Source organism: Saccoglossus kowalevskii, chromosome 10, assembly GCF_978046115.1.
Source record: "Saccoglossus kowalevskii chromosome 10, keSacKowa6.1, whole genome shotgun sequence".
NCBI lineage: Eukaryota > Metazoa > Hemichordata > Enteropneusta > Harrimaniidae > Saccoglossus > Saccoglossus kowalevskii.
Window position 1 is genome coordinate 31,878,532 of NC_140650.1, and position 18,832 is coordinate 31,897,363.

The 18,832-nt window shown below is 35.1% G+C and overlaps 1 protein-coding gene across 1 annotated transcript in view; it reads left to right on the top strand.

Moving 5' to 3' along the window:
- Positions 1 to 18,832, top strand: part of LOC100368649 (exportin-7-like) — a 45,841-nt gene that overhangs the window by 15,534 nt on the left and 11,475 nt on the right. Inside the window, exons 13-22 of the mRNA XM_085504515.1 lie at positions 1,350 to 1,583; positions 4,546 to 4,681; positions 4,970 to 5,075; positions 8,625 to 8,760; positions 13,154 to 13,227; positions 14,079 to 14,223; positions 15,123 to 15,347; positions 16,154 to 16,242; positions 16,708 to 16,898; positions 17,538 to 17,592. Coding sequence (XP_085360641.1) covers positions 1,350 to 1,583; positions 4,546 to 4,681; positions 4,970 to 5,075; positions 8,625 to 8,760; positions 13,154 to 13,227; positions 14,079 to 14,223; positions 15,123 to 15,347; positions 16,154 to 16,242; positions 16,708 to 16,898; positions 17,538 to 17,592 — 1,391 coding nt within the window. The remainder of the gene's footprint in view (positions 1 to 1,349; positions 1,584 to 4,545; positions 4,682 to 4,969; positions 5,076 to 8,624; positions 8,761 to 13,153; positions 13,228 to 14,078; positions 14,224 to 15,122; positions 15,348 to 16,153; positions 16,243 to 16,707; positions 16,899 to 17,537; positions 17,593 to 18,832) is intronic.

Consider the following 18,832-nt stretch of genomic DNA (forward strand, 5'->3'; position numbering starts at 1 on the left):
GAATCAGATACTGAGTATGAATAGGAATCTACAAATTTAAATTTGAGAGAGATTTGGTACTCCACTGAATCAGATCCTGAATGTGAATATGAATCTACAAATTTAAATTTGATAGGGTACTCCACTGAATCAGATACTGAGTATGAATAGGAATCTACAAATTTAAATTTGATAGGGTACTTCACTGAATCAGATACTGAATGTGAATATGAATCTACTAATTTAAATTTGATAGGGTACTTCACTGAATCAGATACTGAATGTGATTATGAATCTACTAATTTAAATTTGATAGGGTACACCACTGAATCAGATCCTGAATTTGAATATGAATCTACAAATTTAAATTTGATAAGGTACTCCACTGAATCAGATACTGAGTATGAATAGGAATCTACAAATTTAAATTTGATAGGGTACACCACTGAATCAGATCCTGAATTTGAATATGAATCTACAAAATTAAATTTGATAAGGTACTCCACTGAATCAGATACTGAGTATGAATATGAATCTACAAATTTAAATTTGATAAGGTACTCTCCACTGAATCAGATACTGAGTATGAATAGGAATCTACAAATTTAAATTTGATAGGGTACTTCACTGAATCAGATACTGAATGTGAATATGAATCTACTAATTTAAATTTGATTGAGTACACCACTGAATCAGATCCTGAATTTGAATATGAATCTACAAATTTAAATTTGATAAGGTACTCCACTGAATCAGATACTGAGTTTGAATATGAATCTACAAATTTAAATGTGATAGGGTACTCCACTGAATCAGATACTGAATGTGAATATGAATCTACAAATTTAAATATGATTGGGTACTCCACTGAATATGAATCTACAAATTTAAATATGATAGGGTACTCCACTGAATCAGATACTGAGTATGAATATGAATCTACAAATTTAAATTTGATAGGGTACTCCACTGAATCAAATACTGTTTATGAATATGAATCTACAAATTTAAATTTGATAGGGTACTCCACTGAATCAGATACTGAATGTGAATATGAATCTACAAATTTAAATATGATAGGGTACTCCACTGAATCAGATCCTGAATTTAAATATGAATCTACAAATTGAAATATGATAGGGTACTCCACTGAATCAGATACTGAGTATGAATATGAATCTACAAATTCAAATCTGAGGAGTGTAGTCAAATGAATAAAGTCTAAACTGGAGAATATTTTAGCGGTTTAAAAAAAATGTGGCTGCTTTGTGTAGGCAGTAGTGATTTGAAGTGCTTTGTCTGACATTATGTGTACCACTTCCAAATATTTGTATCACATGACCTTAACAGATGCATCTTTATTTTTACAGCAAATGTGGCGTTTTGCACCCAACAGTGTACATTATCTTCTTACACTGTGGCAGCGTATGGTAGCGTCAGTTCCGTATGTCAAAGCATCAGAACCACATTTACTTGAAACATATACACCAGAAGTCACAAAAGCATATATTACATCAAGATTGGAGTCAGTGACTGTGGTGTTGCGCGACGGCGTTGATGATCCACTTGATGACCAAGCCATGATACAGCAACAGTTGGATCAGGTGAGACTTTAAATCAGATACTAATTAAATAGTCATTAGTTTGGCAAAACATTTCTGTAGGTATAAACAATGAGCACTTCTTGCTGTCACTTGCAAAATTGTAATTCCTAGAAATGTTATTGTTATTGATGTTAATGGTAAAAATAACATCAATTTGAATATATAAATGAACTAGCTTGAAATGAAAGTGATGTTAAACTTTACACTACAGTCAAAACTCGTCAGTACGAACTCGGTTACAACGAAATACTGGTTACAACGAACGAACACCGAAGTCCCTTTTGAAAATCCATTATCCCTATGGTAATTGACAACGCTTAGAACGAACTCGTTTATTACGAAAACCCGCTTAGTACGAAAGGATTTTCTCTGAAAGACAATGGTCTGTAACACCTATAGCGAACATTTCATTCACTCAAACAGCTGCGGAATCCTAAAACGAACCGCCAAATACACGGTGTTACGCTTCGCTGTTAGCAGTGGGCTTGAGCTGTGCAGCGTAAAATAAAAACAATGTAGCCATTCACTGGGCGTGAAAATCTTTTGTGTACGTGACTTCCAGTGTCTAGTCACTTTCGACGCCCTTGCTGCTCGAGTTTTTAATTTTAAGATTCACAATAAAAAAGTGTGAAGCATGGACGCTGTAAATTTTAGATAAATTACGGCGACTACGAGTGAGATGCCAGTTTCCGTCCTGACTTCAAAATGTCAACTCGTGTCAAACGGCGTGCCTTGTCGTTGGACTGTAAAGTCAGAATGATCAAAGCGATTGAGTCGGGCATTCGTCACGGCGATGTCTGTCGAAAATTTGATGTTAAACCCAGTACACTGTCAACGATTTTAAAGAAAAAAACTGATGTTTTGAAGATGTTCGAACACAACAAAATTGAGCCGTGCCGGAAGCGAATGCGGTTTTCAGCAGTCGACGACGTTGAGCAGGCATTGCTGAAATGGTTTACCAGTGCCCGTTCTATGAATGTTCCAATCAGCGGTCCTATCCTCCAGGCAAAGGCCGAAGATTTAGGACAGAGAATGAATCATTCCGAATTCAAAGCCTGTAATGGCTGGCTGGAGAGATTCAAATCCCGACACGGTATCACGTTCAAATCCGTGTGCGGCGAAGCTGCTTCTGTCAGCGATGACATGGTTGATGACTGGGTAACGTTAACATTACCCGGACTCATCGATGGCTACGCTCCCAGAGATATTTTTAATGCCGACGAAACTGGGTTATTTTTCCGCCTGATGCCCGATAAGACATTATCATTCAAGAATGACGTATGCTCTGGGGGAAAGAAAAGTAAAGAAAGATTGACTGTGATGCTTTGCGCAAATATGGATGGATCTGAAAAACTCAAGCCACTGGTCATCGGAAAATCAAAAAACCCTAGGTGTTTCAAAAACGTAAAATCCCTACCTGTCGATTACAAGGCAAACAAAAAAGCGTTGATGGTCAGCGATTTGTTCATCAAATGGCTACACAAACTGGACAAGAAGTATAAACGCCAGAAAAGAAAAATTCTCATGTTCGTCGACAACTGTCCCGCCTATCCAGCTGTCAAAAACCTCAAAGCCATCAAACTCGTCTTTCTCCCGCCTAATACAACTTCGAAGCTGCAACCGATGGACCAGGGCGTGATTAGAAATTTCAAGTGTTTTTACCGCCAACGAGTAGTTCAAAGAATGTTGGTGAATCTTGATTCAGGTGAAACCCTACCCACGATCAATGTCAAAGATGCGATCGACATGCTTCATTCGTCCTGGCAAAAAGTTACCGATACCACCATTGCCAACTGCTTCAGAAAGGCGTCGTTTGTACATTCACCAAATCCCGACGTGGAACAGGAAGTCAGCATTGCCGATCGTGGAGACATTACGGCCGATAACACCAGTGATGTTGAATGTTTATGGGACAATTTAGCCCATCATATCGAATTGCCAGAAATTTCATTTTCGGATTTTGTCTGCGCAGACGACGAAACTGGTGTTTGTGAATCGCCATCAGACGATGCAATCATAGCGTCCATTTTGGAACAAAACGCTGAGGCCGATGAAGACGACATCGAAAATGTCAGCCCAGACATTCCTGTTGACATCGAACTGCCTTTATCGTCGGAAGCTATGGATTGCATAGTAAAATTACGCACTTATCTTCAGTCCCGTGAAAATGTTGAAACTATGATTTTTTCACAACTTTCAACTATCGAGGACATGCTGTTCACATCGATTTGTTCTGATCGTCGTCAAACCAAAATTACCGACTTTTTAAAATAGCCATCCGTGTTAATAGCGAACAATTTACATTACAGATTTGTTTACCGTATTACAAATGTAATGAATGCAATGTGAATTTTATTTTTTATGACTGAGAAATCATGAAACGAATACAATGAGTACATGTGTGTTTGTGTATGCATACGTGACAAATTCAGTCGATCCAGCATGGACGTACTAAGAATTTCTTTATTCATTTATTTATACATGTACTTTGAATAATGAACAGTACATTTGTATTTTCCATTTTAATATTATTTCAATACTATTTGTGTGTTTTTAATGTTTGGTCTAGTGTTTAAAATGGCGCCATAGTTTTGTTTACCCTGACTTATGGTAATTAGTTTGTTTCTGTAAAGCGCCCTCTAGTGGTGATCGGTTATAACGAATATATTCACCTGGGGCCTTGATATTCGCACTAACGAGGTTTGACTGTATATGGTAACATAACGTGGTTACACAGTTATGATGGATAATTAAAATACCATTAAATTGTACATTGTATTTTCCTTAATAAATTTTTCCATTAGCTTTGGCTTTTCTACTTTTCAAAAAAAATAAGTAAAACACCACCCTCATTGTTACAATGTTGCAAAAGGGTTTTCATGAGTATCTCATTACTGCAACTATTGTAAGTTTTACTTCATTTCATGTGTTCCTATTGTTTTAATCTTTCTTTGCTTTATAGCTATCCACCATTGGAAGATGTGAATATGAGAAAACATGTGCACTATTAATACAGCTATTCGACCAATCAGCACAAGCCTATCAGAAACTTGTGCAAACAACACCAAATAATGCTGCAGAACTAGCAGTGCAAGAAGGTATTTGATTGGTGTATTGTTATGGAAAATAAAATTGACCAGATTCTTGTTTCTTCTGTGCCTAAAAATGTGCACAGATGATGACAGATACAGACTTCAACTTATATATTAAATAAAGTAAATTAATAATTGGATTAACTCCTGATATAGACTGTCTATGGTGTATGCATGCTTTAGAAAAATAACTAAAAAGATGTTGCATGTTTTACATTTCTCATAGTTTTCCCAAATTATTATTAAGTTTGGTAAAATCCTGCAATAGTTTTACTATGTTTATTTGTTTAACAGGTCGCTTAACCTGGTTAGTTTATATAATTGGTGCTGTAATTGGTGGTCGGGTTTCATTCACTAGTGCAGATGAACATGATGCCTTAGATGGGGAGTTGGTTTGCAGGTAGGATTTACTCTATTGCGGGTAGTAAACTACTTGAACATCAAAGAAAACTTTCGTCAATTTTCACAAAAAAAAAACGTACATCATTTTTGCATACAATATTTGTAGCTAATGGAGAATTAATAATATGTAATCTTGTTATAACAAACTCTTTGGAGGGCATAGTTTGTTACAGTGAAGTGTTCATTATAATACATTTGTTATGAACAGGGGAAGTGCAATGTGTTCATTATATCAAGAAATTCATTATAACAAGGTTACAGTGTATGTTCATTTGGTTCAAAATCATTGAAAGTGAATGCTACACTAATATTTTTTGAGAAAAAAATGTGATGTTCAAATAGTGTAGTTTGATTATTTTTTTCTTCCAAAAATTTGCTAGAAATAATTGTAATTAATTTTGTCTAACACAAGTTTGATTTCATAACAAAAAGACATAATTAGTCCCCATTCGAATGAAGTTCCAAAAGGAGACTTGTAATTTGGTCTCCGTCCGTCCGTCCGTCCGTCCGTCCGTCCGTCCGTCCGTCCGTCCGTCCGTCCGTCCGTCCGTCCGTCCGTCCGTCCGTCCGTCCGTCCGTCCGTCCGTCCGTCCGTCTTTCTTTCCAGAGTCATATTTCAGAACCCTGTGGACCAAATCTGTTCATTCTTTGCATGTGCCTAGTACTTTATCTGGACATATGCATGCATTGGTTTACTGATTTATCCAAGATGACTGACTGGCAGCCATTTTGTTTTTGAAAAAGTGGTATGTTATGCATGCTTTGTCAGTTTCTGTTCAAATTTTTACATACATTGTAAAATTTAGATTACATGTCCATGACAATTTGTTTTACAATCAGATCAAAGATGGCTGACTGCTGGCTATCTTGCTTTTTAACCATACTACTACAGTTGTATATCTCCAAGGCTTTTGGAACAATTTAATTCATATTTTTGACACATACATCACACATATAGGAATACATGTTCATGTCAGTTTTTGTTCTATAATCAGATCAAATTTGTTACAAACATTATACATGTTGAGATACATATAGATATGAGTAATCTCATCTTGCAACCAAGACCCAGTCCTAAATTTACATGCATTTTTTCAATAAATTAAAAGTAAAATCTTATATAAATGGTGAAAGCTGGGTTACTGTGAAACAAACAAGGGTCCTGTATCTCTAGTAGACACACTGGTAATGATTGTCACCAGTCTGGTGTTCAGTGCGTGATGCAATGATTGACAGGATCAATAATATTCCACCAACCAGCGTCAAAGTTGAAATTGGTGTCAAATCTTCATAAACAAATGTTAGTCTTGATAGTTTATTAGAAATAGTGTCTATACTTAAATTGTATGCACAAGCTTTTCATAATATTCTTTGAGATTTTGTTATGATGGCATTGCATAATAGTGTCAAAGGTGCACAAAAGATACTAGGCTATACATAAATTAATAAACGCTGCTTGGACTGATAAATATGATATATAGAAGATAATATTTGGTAATCGTAGTCCTAAATAACTATTAAAAATAGCTAGACGTTTCGAGCAATGGCTCTTTATCGATAGCATAGAAGAAAGTGTTATAACGTACAGGTAGAACATAGAAATGTAAGAACGTGCATGAACTATAAGTTAGAATCACAAAAAATTCCACAATAGAACAAATAACGCGCCTCAGGTAGTGAGCTCAACAAATGAGTTGAACTGTTTGTTAATTCCATGGGGTTCTTTAGTTCCAAGGCGGAATATAGTTTCCTCCTCGACATGCCTGAGCTGATTTTCGTTGCCATTGACAACACATACACCAGAAATAGACATATCTGTAATGTTATGTCCACTAGAATTAAAATGAAGTGAAACCGGATAAAAACGATTTTTCTGTCTAGTTTGACGTTGATGCTTGGCAAACCGATCACCCAATCAACGAACAGTAGAACCAATATAAAGTTTCCCTGCATTTAATACATGAAATGCAATATACAATATTCATGGTGATACAACTGAACGAATATTTGACCTCAACATCTCCCTTGGGACCAAATATACGATTAGAGTCTGTAATAAAAGGACAAGTATTATACCTAGGTCGATTACACGGGACAGAACCATATTTCTCTGTACCAATAACCTCCTTAAATTAGTGTCACGGTGCCAGGCAGTAGTAAGCATTAGTGGAAACATAGAACTAGTCTCCTCGCTGGTCTGTAAAATGTGAAAATGTTTTTTCATTATGTTTTTAATCCTGACATTTAAATGATGCCAAAATTACACGATCCTGATTGCCACAGGAAACCGTAGATCCAATACAATCCACTCTTGACATTGACATAACCTTGGCCAATGCTTTCCCAGTGACATTACGAGGATAACCCCGTTTTTTGAAGTAATCACATAAATTCCTTGCCTGGTTACGGAAATCGGTATCATCGCTGCAAATACGACGTACCCGGAGTAACTGTGAGTAAGGTATGGAGTCCTTCATTCTAGTAGGATGTGATGATTCATACTGTAAATAACAATGTGAATCAGTAGGTTTTGTGTAAATTAATGTACAAATGTAGAAATCCGATCACCATCTACCTTAGTAGAAATATCGAGAAATGGTAGTGTTTGATATTTCATGCGTGTATTGTATGGCTGGATTAAAGTTGTTAACAAAGTCAATGAACTGTAATAATTCATCCTGACTGCTTGACACGACACCACAGCCATCATCAATGTACCTGACATAAAATTCAGGTTTTAGTGTCTTAAAAAGACGAAAAAATTAACTCCTCTTGATATGACATGAATAAACATGCATAGCTCGGATCAAAACAACTGCCCATAGCCACACCTCATTTCTGTATATAATGTTTACCATTAAAAGTAAAACAATTCCCGTTCAAAACTAATTCCGCACCAACACAAACATAGGAGGATCCTTAACTGCTCTTAGGCTATACATAGCTTTGAGAATACCAACATGAGGTCATTGATGCGTACACTTCTGGCTGCGATGTTTGTGTAAGTGTTTTGTAAGTGTTGGTCTGTCAAATGACCTGCCAGCTCAATTTCTTGACACGCAAGCATCTTCTGGCCAGCTTTGTCTTCTATGCTTATCTGATTTTTCTTTATTTGACCCACATACAATAGAGTTACATTCCCGAGTCCTAAGCAATATGATAGTTGTAATGCTAGTGTTTTGGGGGGTTCTGGCCTAATAAACTGTTCTCTCATATATGGTTTTGCTACAATAAATGTTCTAAAATGTTCACTTGTTTTGTCATAATTTTATTTGTGCTTTTGGGACACCCCCTAACCTTAACTCTAACACGAACCCACTGGCACCCCAATCAATGGCACTTGAATTAGGGGACTGAAGGGTTAGGCTTAGGGAGGATGCCTTGTGAAATCAGTCGCCATTTCGAATGAAAGTTCAGTATACGTACATGTTTGGCTTACAAGCGTCTTAACGAGAGATAAATGTACATAATGTAATAAAGTCTATACATGTATATTGGTTTTGGTAAATTGATAACTTAGGTTTTCTTTACTTGTTTCGGTTTTCAGGGTGCTTCAGTTGATGAATCTGACCGATTCACGTCTTTCACAAGGAGGAAGTGAGAAATTAGACTTAGCAATGCTCAGCTTTTTTGAGCAGTTCAGAAAAATTTACGTTGGGGATCAAGTGCAGAAGACATCAAAGGTACTTTTTAAATTATTATCACAGAAAATAACATCAAATTTATCCACAACTCTGCTCTGCTCTGTAGCTGTTACATGTATATATTTTCTAACACGCTTTTAAATACACCATTTGGTTTGCAATTTTATTGAAAACCTTATTTTTAGTCCCTGTTTCTTATTTCCGGTTTCCATCTGTGACGTTTCCTTTACATCTCTAACATTTTCTCATAAATTCCGCAGCAGATATCAATGAAACTTGGCAGGTTGATGAACAAGTCTCTGCCGAATATGCACGTAATTTTTTTTCCAGATCTGAAAATCCTAAGTGGATCTTTTTCATGATTGATTTTCATCCAAAATTACCTCTCCCAACAACACTGACAGAACAACTGAGCCTGCTCAGAATAAATAATTAGCTTAGATTGTAATGCTAGAGTTTTCAGTGATGACCTTAATCTGAATCAGTGACAGAAATGGACCTCAGTCTGGTTGACTCCCATGTGCGAAGCACAAAATGGGAGTCTTTGCAGTTAGTGTGTCTGTATGTGTGTATGTGTGTATGTGTGTATGTATGTGTGTCCGACTGTTCCACTGCTATCTCAAGAACCATACATCGGTTTTTGATGAAACTTGGTGCATAGATGCTCTGGGCCAATGCGCAGATTTGATTAGGTTTTGGTAAAAATCCATGCTCGTTAATTACCTAATTTGCATGATAATTAGCTAATTTTTAGCTGTTCTATGACTGTTCCACTGATATCTAAAGAACCACTCATTGGATTTTGATGAAACTTGGTACATAGATGCTCTGAACATATGCGCAGATTTGATTAATTTTTGGTAAAAATCCGTGCATATTAATTACCTAATTTACATGATAATTAGCTATTTTTTAGTGGTTCCATGACTGTTCCACTGATATCTAAACAACCACTCATTGGATTTTGATGAAACTTGGTACATAGATGCTCTGAACTAATGCTAGGTTTTGATTAGTTTTTGGTAATAATCCGTGGATACTAATTACCTAATTTGCATAATGATTAGTCAATTTTCGGTTTTTCCACTGATATCTCAAGTACTAATCATCACATTTCAAATGAAACTTGGTACATAGATGTCATACGACACTGCACAGACCTGATAGTTTTTATGGTAATATCAGTACATATTAATTACCTAATTTGCATAATTAATTAATTTTCAGCATTTGATATAAGTAGTTAGCATTACATTTCAATGAAACTTGGTACTTACATACTCAAGGACTATGCAGAGATTGATTGTTTTCGATAAATATTTGTGCATATTAATCACCTAATTTGCATAATTAGTTAATTTTCAGCTTTTCCATGGGTATCTCAAGTACTAATCATCGCATTTCAATGAAACTTGGTACATAGATCCTTTAGGACTATGCAGAGACCTGATTAGTTTTAGGGTAAATAATTGTGCATATTAATTACCTAATTTGCATAATTAATTTTCAGCTTTTCTACTGATATCTAAAGTACTAATCATTTACATTTCAATGAATCTAGAATTATGCAGACCCAATTAGTTTCCGGTAAATATTTGTGCATATTAATCACCTAATTTGCATAATTAACCAACTTTCACACTGATATCTCAGGTACTATACATCACATATCAATGAAATGTACATGGATGCTGTAGGACAATAGACAGACCTGAATAATTGTGGGTTACAATCTGTACATATTAATTACCTAATTTGCATAATTAACCAATTTTAAGCTTTCACACTGATATCTAAAGTACCGTAAAAACTCCAAAATTTCGACCGGTTTTAAATAATTGGCGTTAGAAATGTGACATGTTTTTAGAGTCGTGGCCGAGTTGTAACTCAAAATCTAAACAAAGTCATCAATCAGTGAGTATTATGACAAGCAAAACAAAACATCAAGACGCGCAGAAGAGGTCAGCACAAAACTAATAGGTCAAAAGACAAAGCTGTCTCGCACTACCTAGGAAAACTTGCGAATGTTCAAAGTACAGGTACCCATTGGACAAAAGATACATGGAAGTTTAGCAAACTATCTCCCCGACCCAGTGCAATGTATCCGGTTAGAATCAAAGCTCACGTGTCCCTTATTTGAGGGACCAAATTCTGCCGTAAATTCGCCCTTGGATTAAAAAATAAAATGGGATTTAAGAAAATAAAATGGGACTTTTAAGGTGTATTTTGGCGTCATTTTTCGGACATTTCAATCAATCCTGCCGGCTAAAATAGAGTCTAAGTTTTACCGTAGTCATTGACGTCTGTCTATTCAAGAGTACACGTGTATGATTTTTATCGTGACTAGCGTGAGCGGGTAAGCTTCCTTTCGAGAATGAGCTGTTATCACTGTGAACAATGTTAAATTATTCTTCAGATGACCAGTTTATTTTTTAAAAACAACTAATTTTTTTATTTAAAAAAAAATCATGCCGTTTTCGCATCAAAATCCAAGCCAAAATATCGTACTACAACATCAATCTCTTCGCATTGCATTCAATAACATTAACATATTTAAATAAGCTATGGTAATTTGAACACGTTGGCATCATCCAGCTTTTTGATTGGTTAATTAGCGATTTGACCTATTTGACCTAAGAGAACATGGCGGATATCCTACAGCATCAAACGTTTATACGAGACCGGAATCATTCGCTTACGATGAAACTTAGTTGACTTTTATTTGTATTTCATAACCATTCAACAAATTTATTTTGTGTACATTATTATAATCACTACTGAGTACAGTAATAATCAACAATTCAGAAACGCAGCATGCCGAGATTTTTGTGTTCGTTTTTATTTGAAACTTCGTTTATTTAGAATATATTTTCGTTACCAATAAAATAAAAATCTCTCAGTCAATCAGAAACCCGGATTCATGCCTTCGAGGAAGGTCCCGTTTGAACGCTCACATCGGTTTTTTTTTTCGTTTGGGGGAAAACTAAAACTGGTCGCAATTTTCGAATAAGAATGAGTCGGCAATTTTTAGTGGAGTCGAAAATTTGGAGGTAAATAAAACACCGAAACCCGGCAAATAAATAGCCAATCGAATTTTTAGAGGGGTCGAAATTTTGGAGTTTTCACGGTACTAATTATTCCATTTCAATGAAACTTAGTACAAAGATGCTCTAGGACAATGTACAAACCTAATTAGTTTGGGGTAAAAATCTGTTCATATTAATTCCCTAATAAGCATAATAATTCATAATTTTTTGGTTCTAATCACATTTCAATTAAACTTGGAGACATAGATTTTCTGTTACATTGCGCAGACCTCATTAGTTTTACACTCAAATCTGGTCATATTAATTTTCTGATTTGCATAATTAGTTTTCAGCTAAGTAATTTCGAATTATATTTAATGTGTCTCCAATACTCTCAGCACATGGGAGTTCTTTCTAAGCTTTCTTTGATTTTTGTTTGGTTTTATGAAAAATTACCACTGAAATCTTGAAAAAAGTGGTCAGAAATGTTGTTGTATCTTTAAACTGTAAAAATTGCATTTCATTATAAAGAGCCATCACTGAAATACTGGGTCACACAACACTTTGCAGTTAGTGTTTATAAATCTTGGTCAAGCACATTGACACATGTGGTCTAAATATAGCTTCAGTTGTCAGGGCTAGTGGATACATGAGTCATACCATTACGAATCTCAGTTTGAAACTGTAAAGGCCACCCCTCAGGGCTACATTTTGATGGGAATTATAGTGGTGATACTGAAACAAACCCAGGTCCTGGTAATATACAAAGACCTGAATTAACAAAGAAGTCAAGTTGTTATTAAAGGTACATCAAGGTTTACTCAGATTTATTAAATGATAGTTGGTGTCTTTTCTTTTGGTTAGTGACTCCAGGTGGTACATTGTGCAATTTATGCCTTATTTTCACAATTACGATATATTTTGTTACCACTTGAAACCTTCTTTGGAGAAAGATTTTATTTCTATGAATCACACGTTTTGTTTGGCTAAATGACGCAAGAAAAATCATTAGTTCTGGTTGTGTCATTTAGAAACCTCTTGCATCTGTGATGTGTCATTTAGAAAACTCTTGCATCTGTGATGTGTCATTTAGAAAACTCTTGCATCTGTGATGTGTCATTTAGAAAACTCTTGCATCTGTGATGTGTCATTTAGAAAACTCTTGCATCTGTGATGTGTCATTTAGAAAACTCTTGCATCTGTGATGTGTCATTTAGAAAACTCTTGCATCTGTGATGTGTCATTTAGAAAACTCTTGCATCTGTGATGTGTCAAAATGGCTTACAGGATATTATTAATAATATACATCTCTGATTGGTTTACATATCTCTTTAAAAGAGCTTCCAGAATAAGAATATGACAAGAGATTAATAAATTTAGAATCACACTTTTTCTTTTCTCTTCAGGTTTACAGAAGACTGGCCCAAGTTCTTGGTCTGAATGATGAATCCATGATTTTAAATGTCTTTATTAGCAAAATGTAAGTGAATTTCACAGTCATTGTTTTCCTAGCACAGACTCTTTTCATTCCATCTGATCAATCTGATTTCAACACCCATGCACATCATTTTGATACACAGTCTGATCAAAGATGGCCAATTGGTGGTGGCCATTTTGTTTATAAAAATACCCTGTTGTATCAAAGGCCTATTGAAGATTGGTTCATAGACAAGACATTATAATGTTATTCAGTAACTGTAGAACTAGACATTTTTGTGCAAAATTATTTTCACGGATGAGTAAAAAATAACAACACCCCATCATTTGTTTGCACACATGATCTAATCAAGACTAATAATGGTTTGACAAAACATATTAGCGTTTTGTCGGTGAAAAACTCTTCCAAGAAAGCTGTAATTTAGTGTTAGCAATCCAGTATAGACAGTGTTCCTATAGCTCCATTCAGTTATTGTGATGAGCATGGTGTGCTACAGCACCTTTTTACGGGTGACATTTTATCAACATTTAGTTTGATTATTAGCACTGACTTTTTCTTCTTCATTTTTTTAAATTTGTGGTAATTTTAACCAGGAGATGTGTTAACAGAAATAATTCTTAGATATAAGTGAAATGCTTGAGTGATAATGGCATTTTAGTTTCAAAAGAATGGCTGACATAAATCACATGCAGTGTACTGATGAGAAATACAGTGACTCCAACATAATAACAAAATTATTTACCAGATAAACCAAAGTAGTTTCAATGATCATACAAGCTCCAACTTGTTTTCCTTTCAAAAAAACAGTTATCGGGAATAATTTAACAAAATATGAAGAAAGTCAAAAGTGTGACATCCACATCATTGTCAAATTATGCAATTCTTCCTTTCAGAATTACAAATTTGAAATACTGGGGACGGAGTGAAACTATGATTGCAAAAACATTACAGTTGCTCAGTGATTTATCAGTTGGTTACAGCAGTGTACGGAAATTAGTGAAACTGGAAGCAGTGCAGTTTATGTTAAATAACCACACGGTAAGTTACAAGAATTATGATATGTATAGACATTGAAATCAAACCAAACTATCTAGGAAGACATCATTGATCAATGGCTCAGAGAGACATTGGAATCTAAATCAACCTACTTAGGTAGACATCAGATTTAATCCAACTGAATTAGGGAGACATTGGAATCAAATCAATCTACTTAGGTAGACATCAGATTAATCCAACTGAATTAGGGAGACATTGGAATCAAAATCAACCTACTTAGGTAGACATCAGATTTAATCCAACTGAATTAGGGAGACATTGGAATCAAATCAATCTACTTAGGTAGACATCAGATTAATCCAACTGAATTAGGGAGACATTGGAATCAAAATCAACCTACTTAGGTAGACATCAGATTTAATCCAACTGAATTAGGGAGACATTGGAATCAAATCAATCTACTTACATGGACATCAGAATTAATCCAACTGACTTAGGGAGACATTGGAATCAAAATCAACCTACTTAGGTAGACATCAGATTTAATCCAACTGAATTAGGGAGACATTGGACTCAAATCAACCTACTTAGGGAGACATTGGACTCAAATCAACCTACTTAGGTAGACATCGGACTCAAATCAACCTACTTAGGTAGACATCGGACTCAAATCAACCTACTTAGGCAGACATCAGAATGAATTCAGCTGACTTAGGGAGGCAACAGAGTCAAATAAATATCCTTATGCAGCCGACTTAGAGAGACAATGGAATCCCATCAAGCAACTTAGGGAGCCAATCCAACCTACTTTGAGAGACAATGGAATCAAATGAACCTAGTTCAACATCAGAGTCTATTCAACCTACTTAAATATGATGATGTAAAGCTATCATCCTTTCACCTCATAATATTATTACCAATTTTGTTTTCATCGCAAACAGAGTGAACACTTTTCATTTCTTGGTATCAACGGTACAACGCTTAATGACATGCGATGCCGAACCACCTTTTACACAGCATTAGGACGATTATTAATGGTTGATCTTGGTGAAGATGAAGAACGGTTTGGAAACTTCATAGCCCCATTAACTAATGCATTTGAATTTGTTGGAACACAACTTGCCAATGCAGAAAGTCCTGGTATTTTCCAAGAAGAGCAAGCCAAGGTAAGTTCCTTGTAATATGACTTACCTGTACGCAAGCCAAAGTAAGTTCTCAATAATATGACTTACCTGTATGCAAGCCAAGGTAAGTTTCCAGTAATATGACTTATCTGTATGTAAGTCGAGGTAAGTTTCCAGTAATTACTTATCTGTATGCAAGCCAGGGTGAGTTTCCAGTAATATGACTTGCCTGTATGTAAGCCAAGGTAAGTTCATTGTAATATGACTTACCTGTATATAAGCCAAGGTAAGCTCCCAGTAATATGACTTGCCTGTATATAAGCCAAGGTAAGTTTCCAGTAATATGACTTATCTGTATGCAAGCCAAGGTAAGTTCATTGTAATATGACTTATCTGTATATAAGCCAAGGTAAGCTCCCAGTAATATGACTTATCTGTACGCAAGCCAAGGTAAGTTTCCAGTAATATGACTTGCCTGTATGTAAGCCAAGGTGAGTTCATTGTAATATGACTTACCTGTATATAAGCCAAGGTAAGCTCCCAGTAATATGACTTATCTGTACGCAAGCCAAGGTAAGTTTCCAGTAATATGACTTATCTGTACGCAAGCCAAGGTAAGTTTCCAGTAATATGACTTACCTGTATGCAAGCCAAGGTGAGTTTCCAGTAATATGACTTGCCTGTATGCAAGCCAAGGTGAGTTTCCAGTAATATGACTTATCTGTATGCAAGCCAAGGTAAGTTTATGGTTATATGACTTATATCTGTGCAAGCCAAGGTAAGTTTACGGTAATATGACTTACCTGTATATATGTTCATATGTTGATGTCGTTTTTCTTTTATTTTAGAGAACGTTAATAGGACTAGCCAGAGACCTTCGTGGGGTGGCTTTCGCAATCAATACAAAGACTAGTTACATGATGTTGTTTGATTGGATGTATCCTTTGATAGCGAAGTGAAATGATCATTTAAAACTGACTTTCTATTAAAGTGTCACAGTCATCACATTGTGTTGTGTCATGTTGACATGGGTTTCTTGCGTCATGTACACAATGCATGTAACAGACTGTGTTTATTAACATGAAATTCAACATTGTGTATGACGACTGTGGCGATTTTAGTTCATTGTGTGTTTGGGCTTTTGGTGCGGAAAATTTGCTGCTTGAATTTCTTATGTTTGTGTGTAACACTTATTTTCAAAAATATATTGGCAGAATTGCGTATTACTGACGATTGTCAAATAAGTAGACATAACATCTGCGTTGTAGTGAGTGATAAATGCTAAAGTTGCATATCTATACACCAGGGTGATCAGGTAACAGTATGTATTCTGACACATCAAACAAAGTAATCCCCAAAACATCAGACAGTTATATTCCTTGATTTATTGATTGATTGTTAGCTATCCTACGTACACACCAATACTATTACTTGCATTAGAGTTGTGGTACCATGACCCATGTGTGACAACACCAGTGCTAAAACTTATGGCAGAGCTTGTGCAGAATCGAACACAACGACTACAGTTTGACGTGTCATCACCGAATGGTATTCTCTTATTCAGGGAAACCAGCAAAATGATCGTTAGTTATGGTGAGTCTTGCCTGATTTCATTGTTTGTCTGTGAGTTTCCTATATTTAATAATAATACTTTCTGAAAACTTGTCGAGATTGAGTCAGTGGTAGTGGAGGGTATGTTGTGGATAGTTGTTTTGTGTGTAGAAACGTGAATCACTGATACACACTTGTAATATCTGTTGATGGCCTTCTTCATGACAGTCAACTAAACAGAAGCGTTGTTTGCTAATGACATCATCTACATCATTTTTTAAACTACTGAATTATTTGTGAAATTTGATTGGACTAGAAAATGAGTGAACAAAAAAGATTAATATCATTGATTTGTAACTACTCTGAAGTAATTTTGAAGCACTTTGATAAACATTGTTGGAAATTATAACAAATTAATGAATTTGGGATTGAAACCGTCACATTTATATCATCTATGTTTGATGTCCATGTTGATCTTTTTCTTGCACTGAGCACCATTTTATAATCCAATCAGTTATATGTTAAGTACACCATCCCAGTTTTGATGAACACTGTCATGATTACAGTGTGTGGTGGGAGTACTGCTTTAGCTTGTTAACTATTTGATGACACATGCAAATCGGTTTTATTATTTAGTCTTCAATTTTAATTTGAAATGTACATTTCTATTTTCCGTTTCAGGCACACGAATTTTAGCAATAGGTGATATACCGAAAGATAGAATTTATCCAATGAAATATCCTTTATTTGTACAATAAAATTTTATTTAGATTTTAAGAGATTATGATACAGTTTTTAACTCCGCTATTGACTTTGTCGAGCGGAGCTTATCATATGAGTGATTGTCCGTCTGTCGTCGACCGTGTCAATGTTTTACTTTCTTGACTTCTTCTTGAAAACTACAAGCCTGAATGCTTTGATACTTGGTGTATATGTTATTTGGGTAGACCTCTCTTAGGTTTGTTCATTTCATGTTGATATCTTCAATTCTCTAATTTTGGTGTATATTTTTGTCATTTTTGGTACTATGCATACTGTTCATTTTCTAATGATATCTTCTGTTCTTTAATTGAAATGTGCATTGCTAACAGTGGAGCTATCTCAGCCGATAGGCTGCTTGTTAAATTATGGGATGTTGCCTGTGCATGCATGATTATTGAGTTATTGGTAGATTATGATGAGATAATGGTAGATTATGATGAGAGATAATGGTAGATTATGACCAGATAATATAATATTATGATGAGATAATGGTAGATTATGATGAGATAATGGTAGATTATGATGCGATAATGGTAGATTATGATGAGATAATGGTAGATTAAGATGAGATAATGGTAGATTAAGATGAGATAATGGTAGATTATGATGAGATAATGGTAGATTATGATGAGATAATGATAGATTATGATGAGATAATGGTAGATTATGATGAGATAATGGTATATTATGATGAGATAATAATAGATTATGATGAGATAATGGTAGATTATGATAAGATAATGGTAGATTATGATAAGATAATGGTAGATTATGATAAGATAATGGTAGATTATGCTGAGATGATGGTAGATTATGATGAGATGATGGTAGATTATGATGAGATAATAATAGATTATGATGAGATAATGGTAGATTATGATGAGATAATGGTAGATTATGATGAGATAATGCATGATTATTGAGTTCTAAGCGACGATAACAACCTGCACTAAAAATGCCTCAAAAGACTCAGCGCTTATTTGTAAAAAATGTCTTGCTACAGTCACCTGCCGTATGCACAGGTGATAATAGTAGATTATGATGAGATAATGATAGATTATGATAAGATAATGGTATATTATGATGAGATAATGGTAGATTATGATGAGATAATGGTAGATTATGATGCGATAATGGTAGATTAAGATGAGATAATGGTAGATTATGATGTGATAATGGTAGATTATGATGAGATAATGATAGATTATGACGAG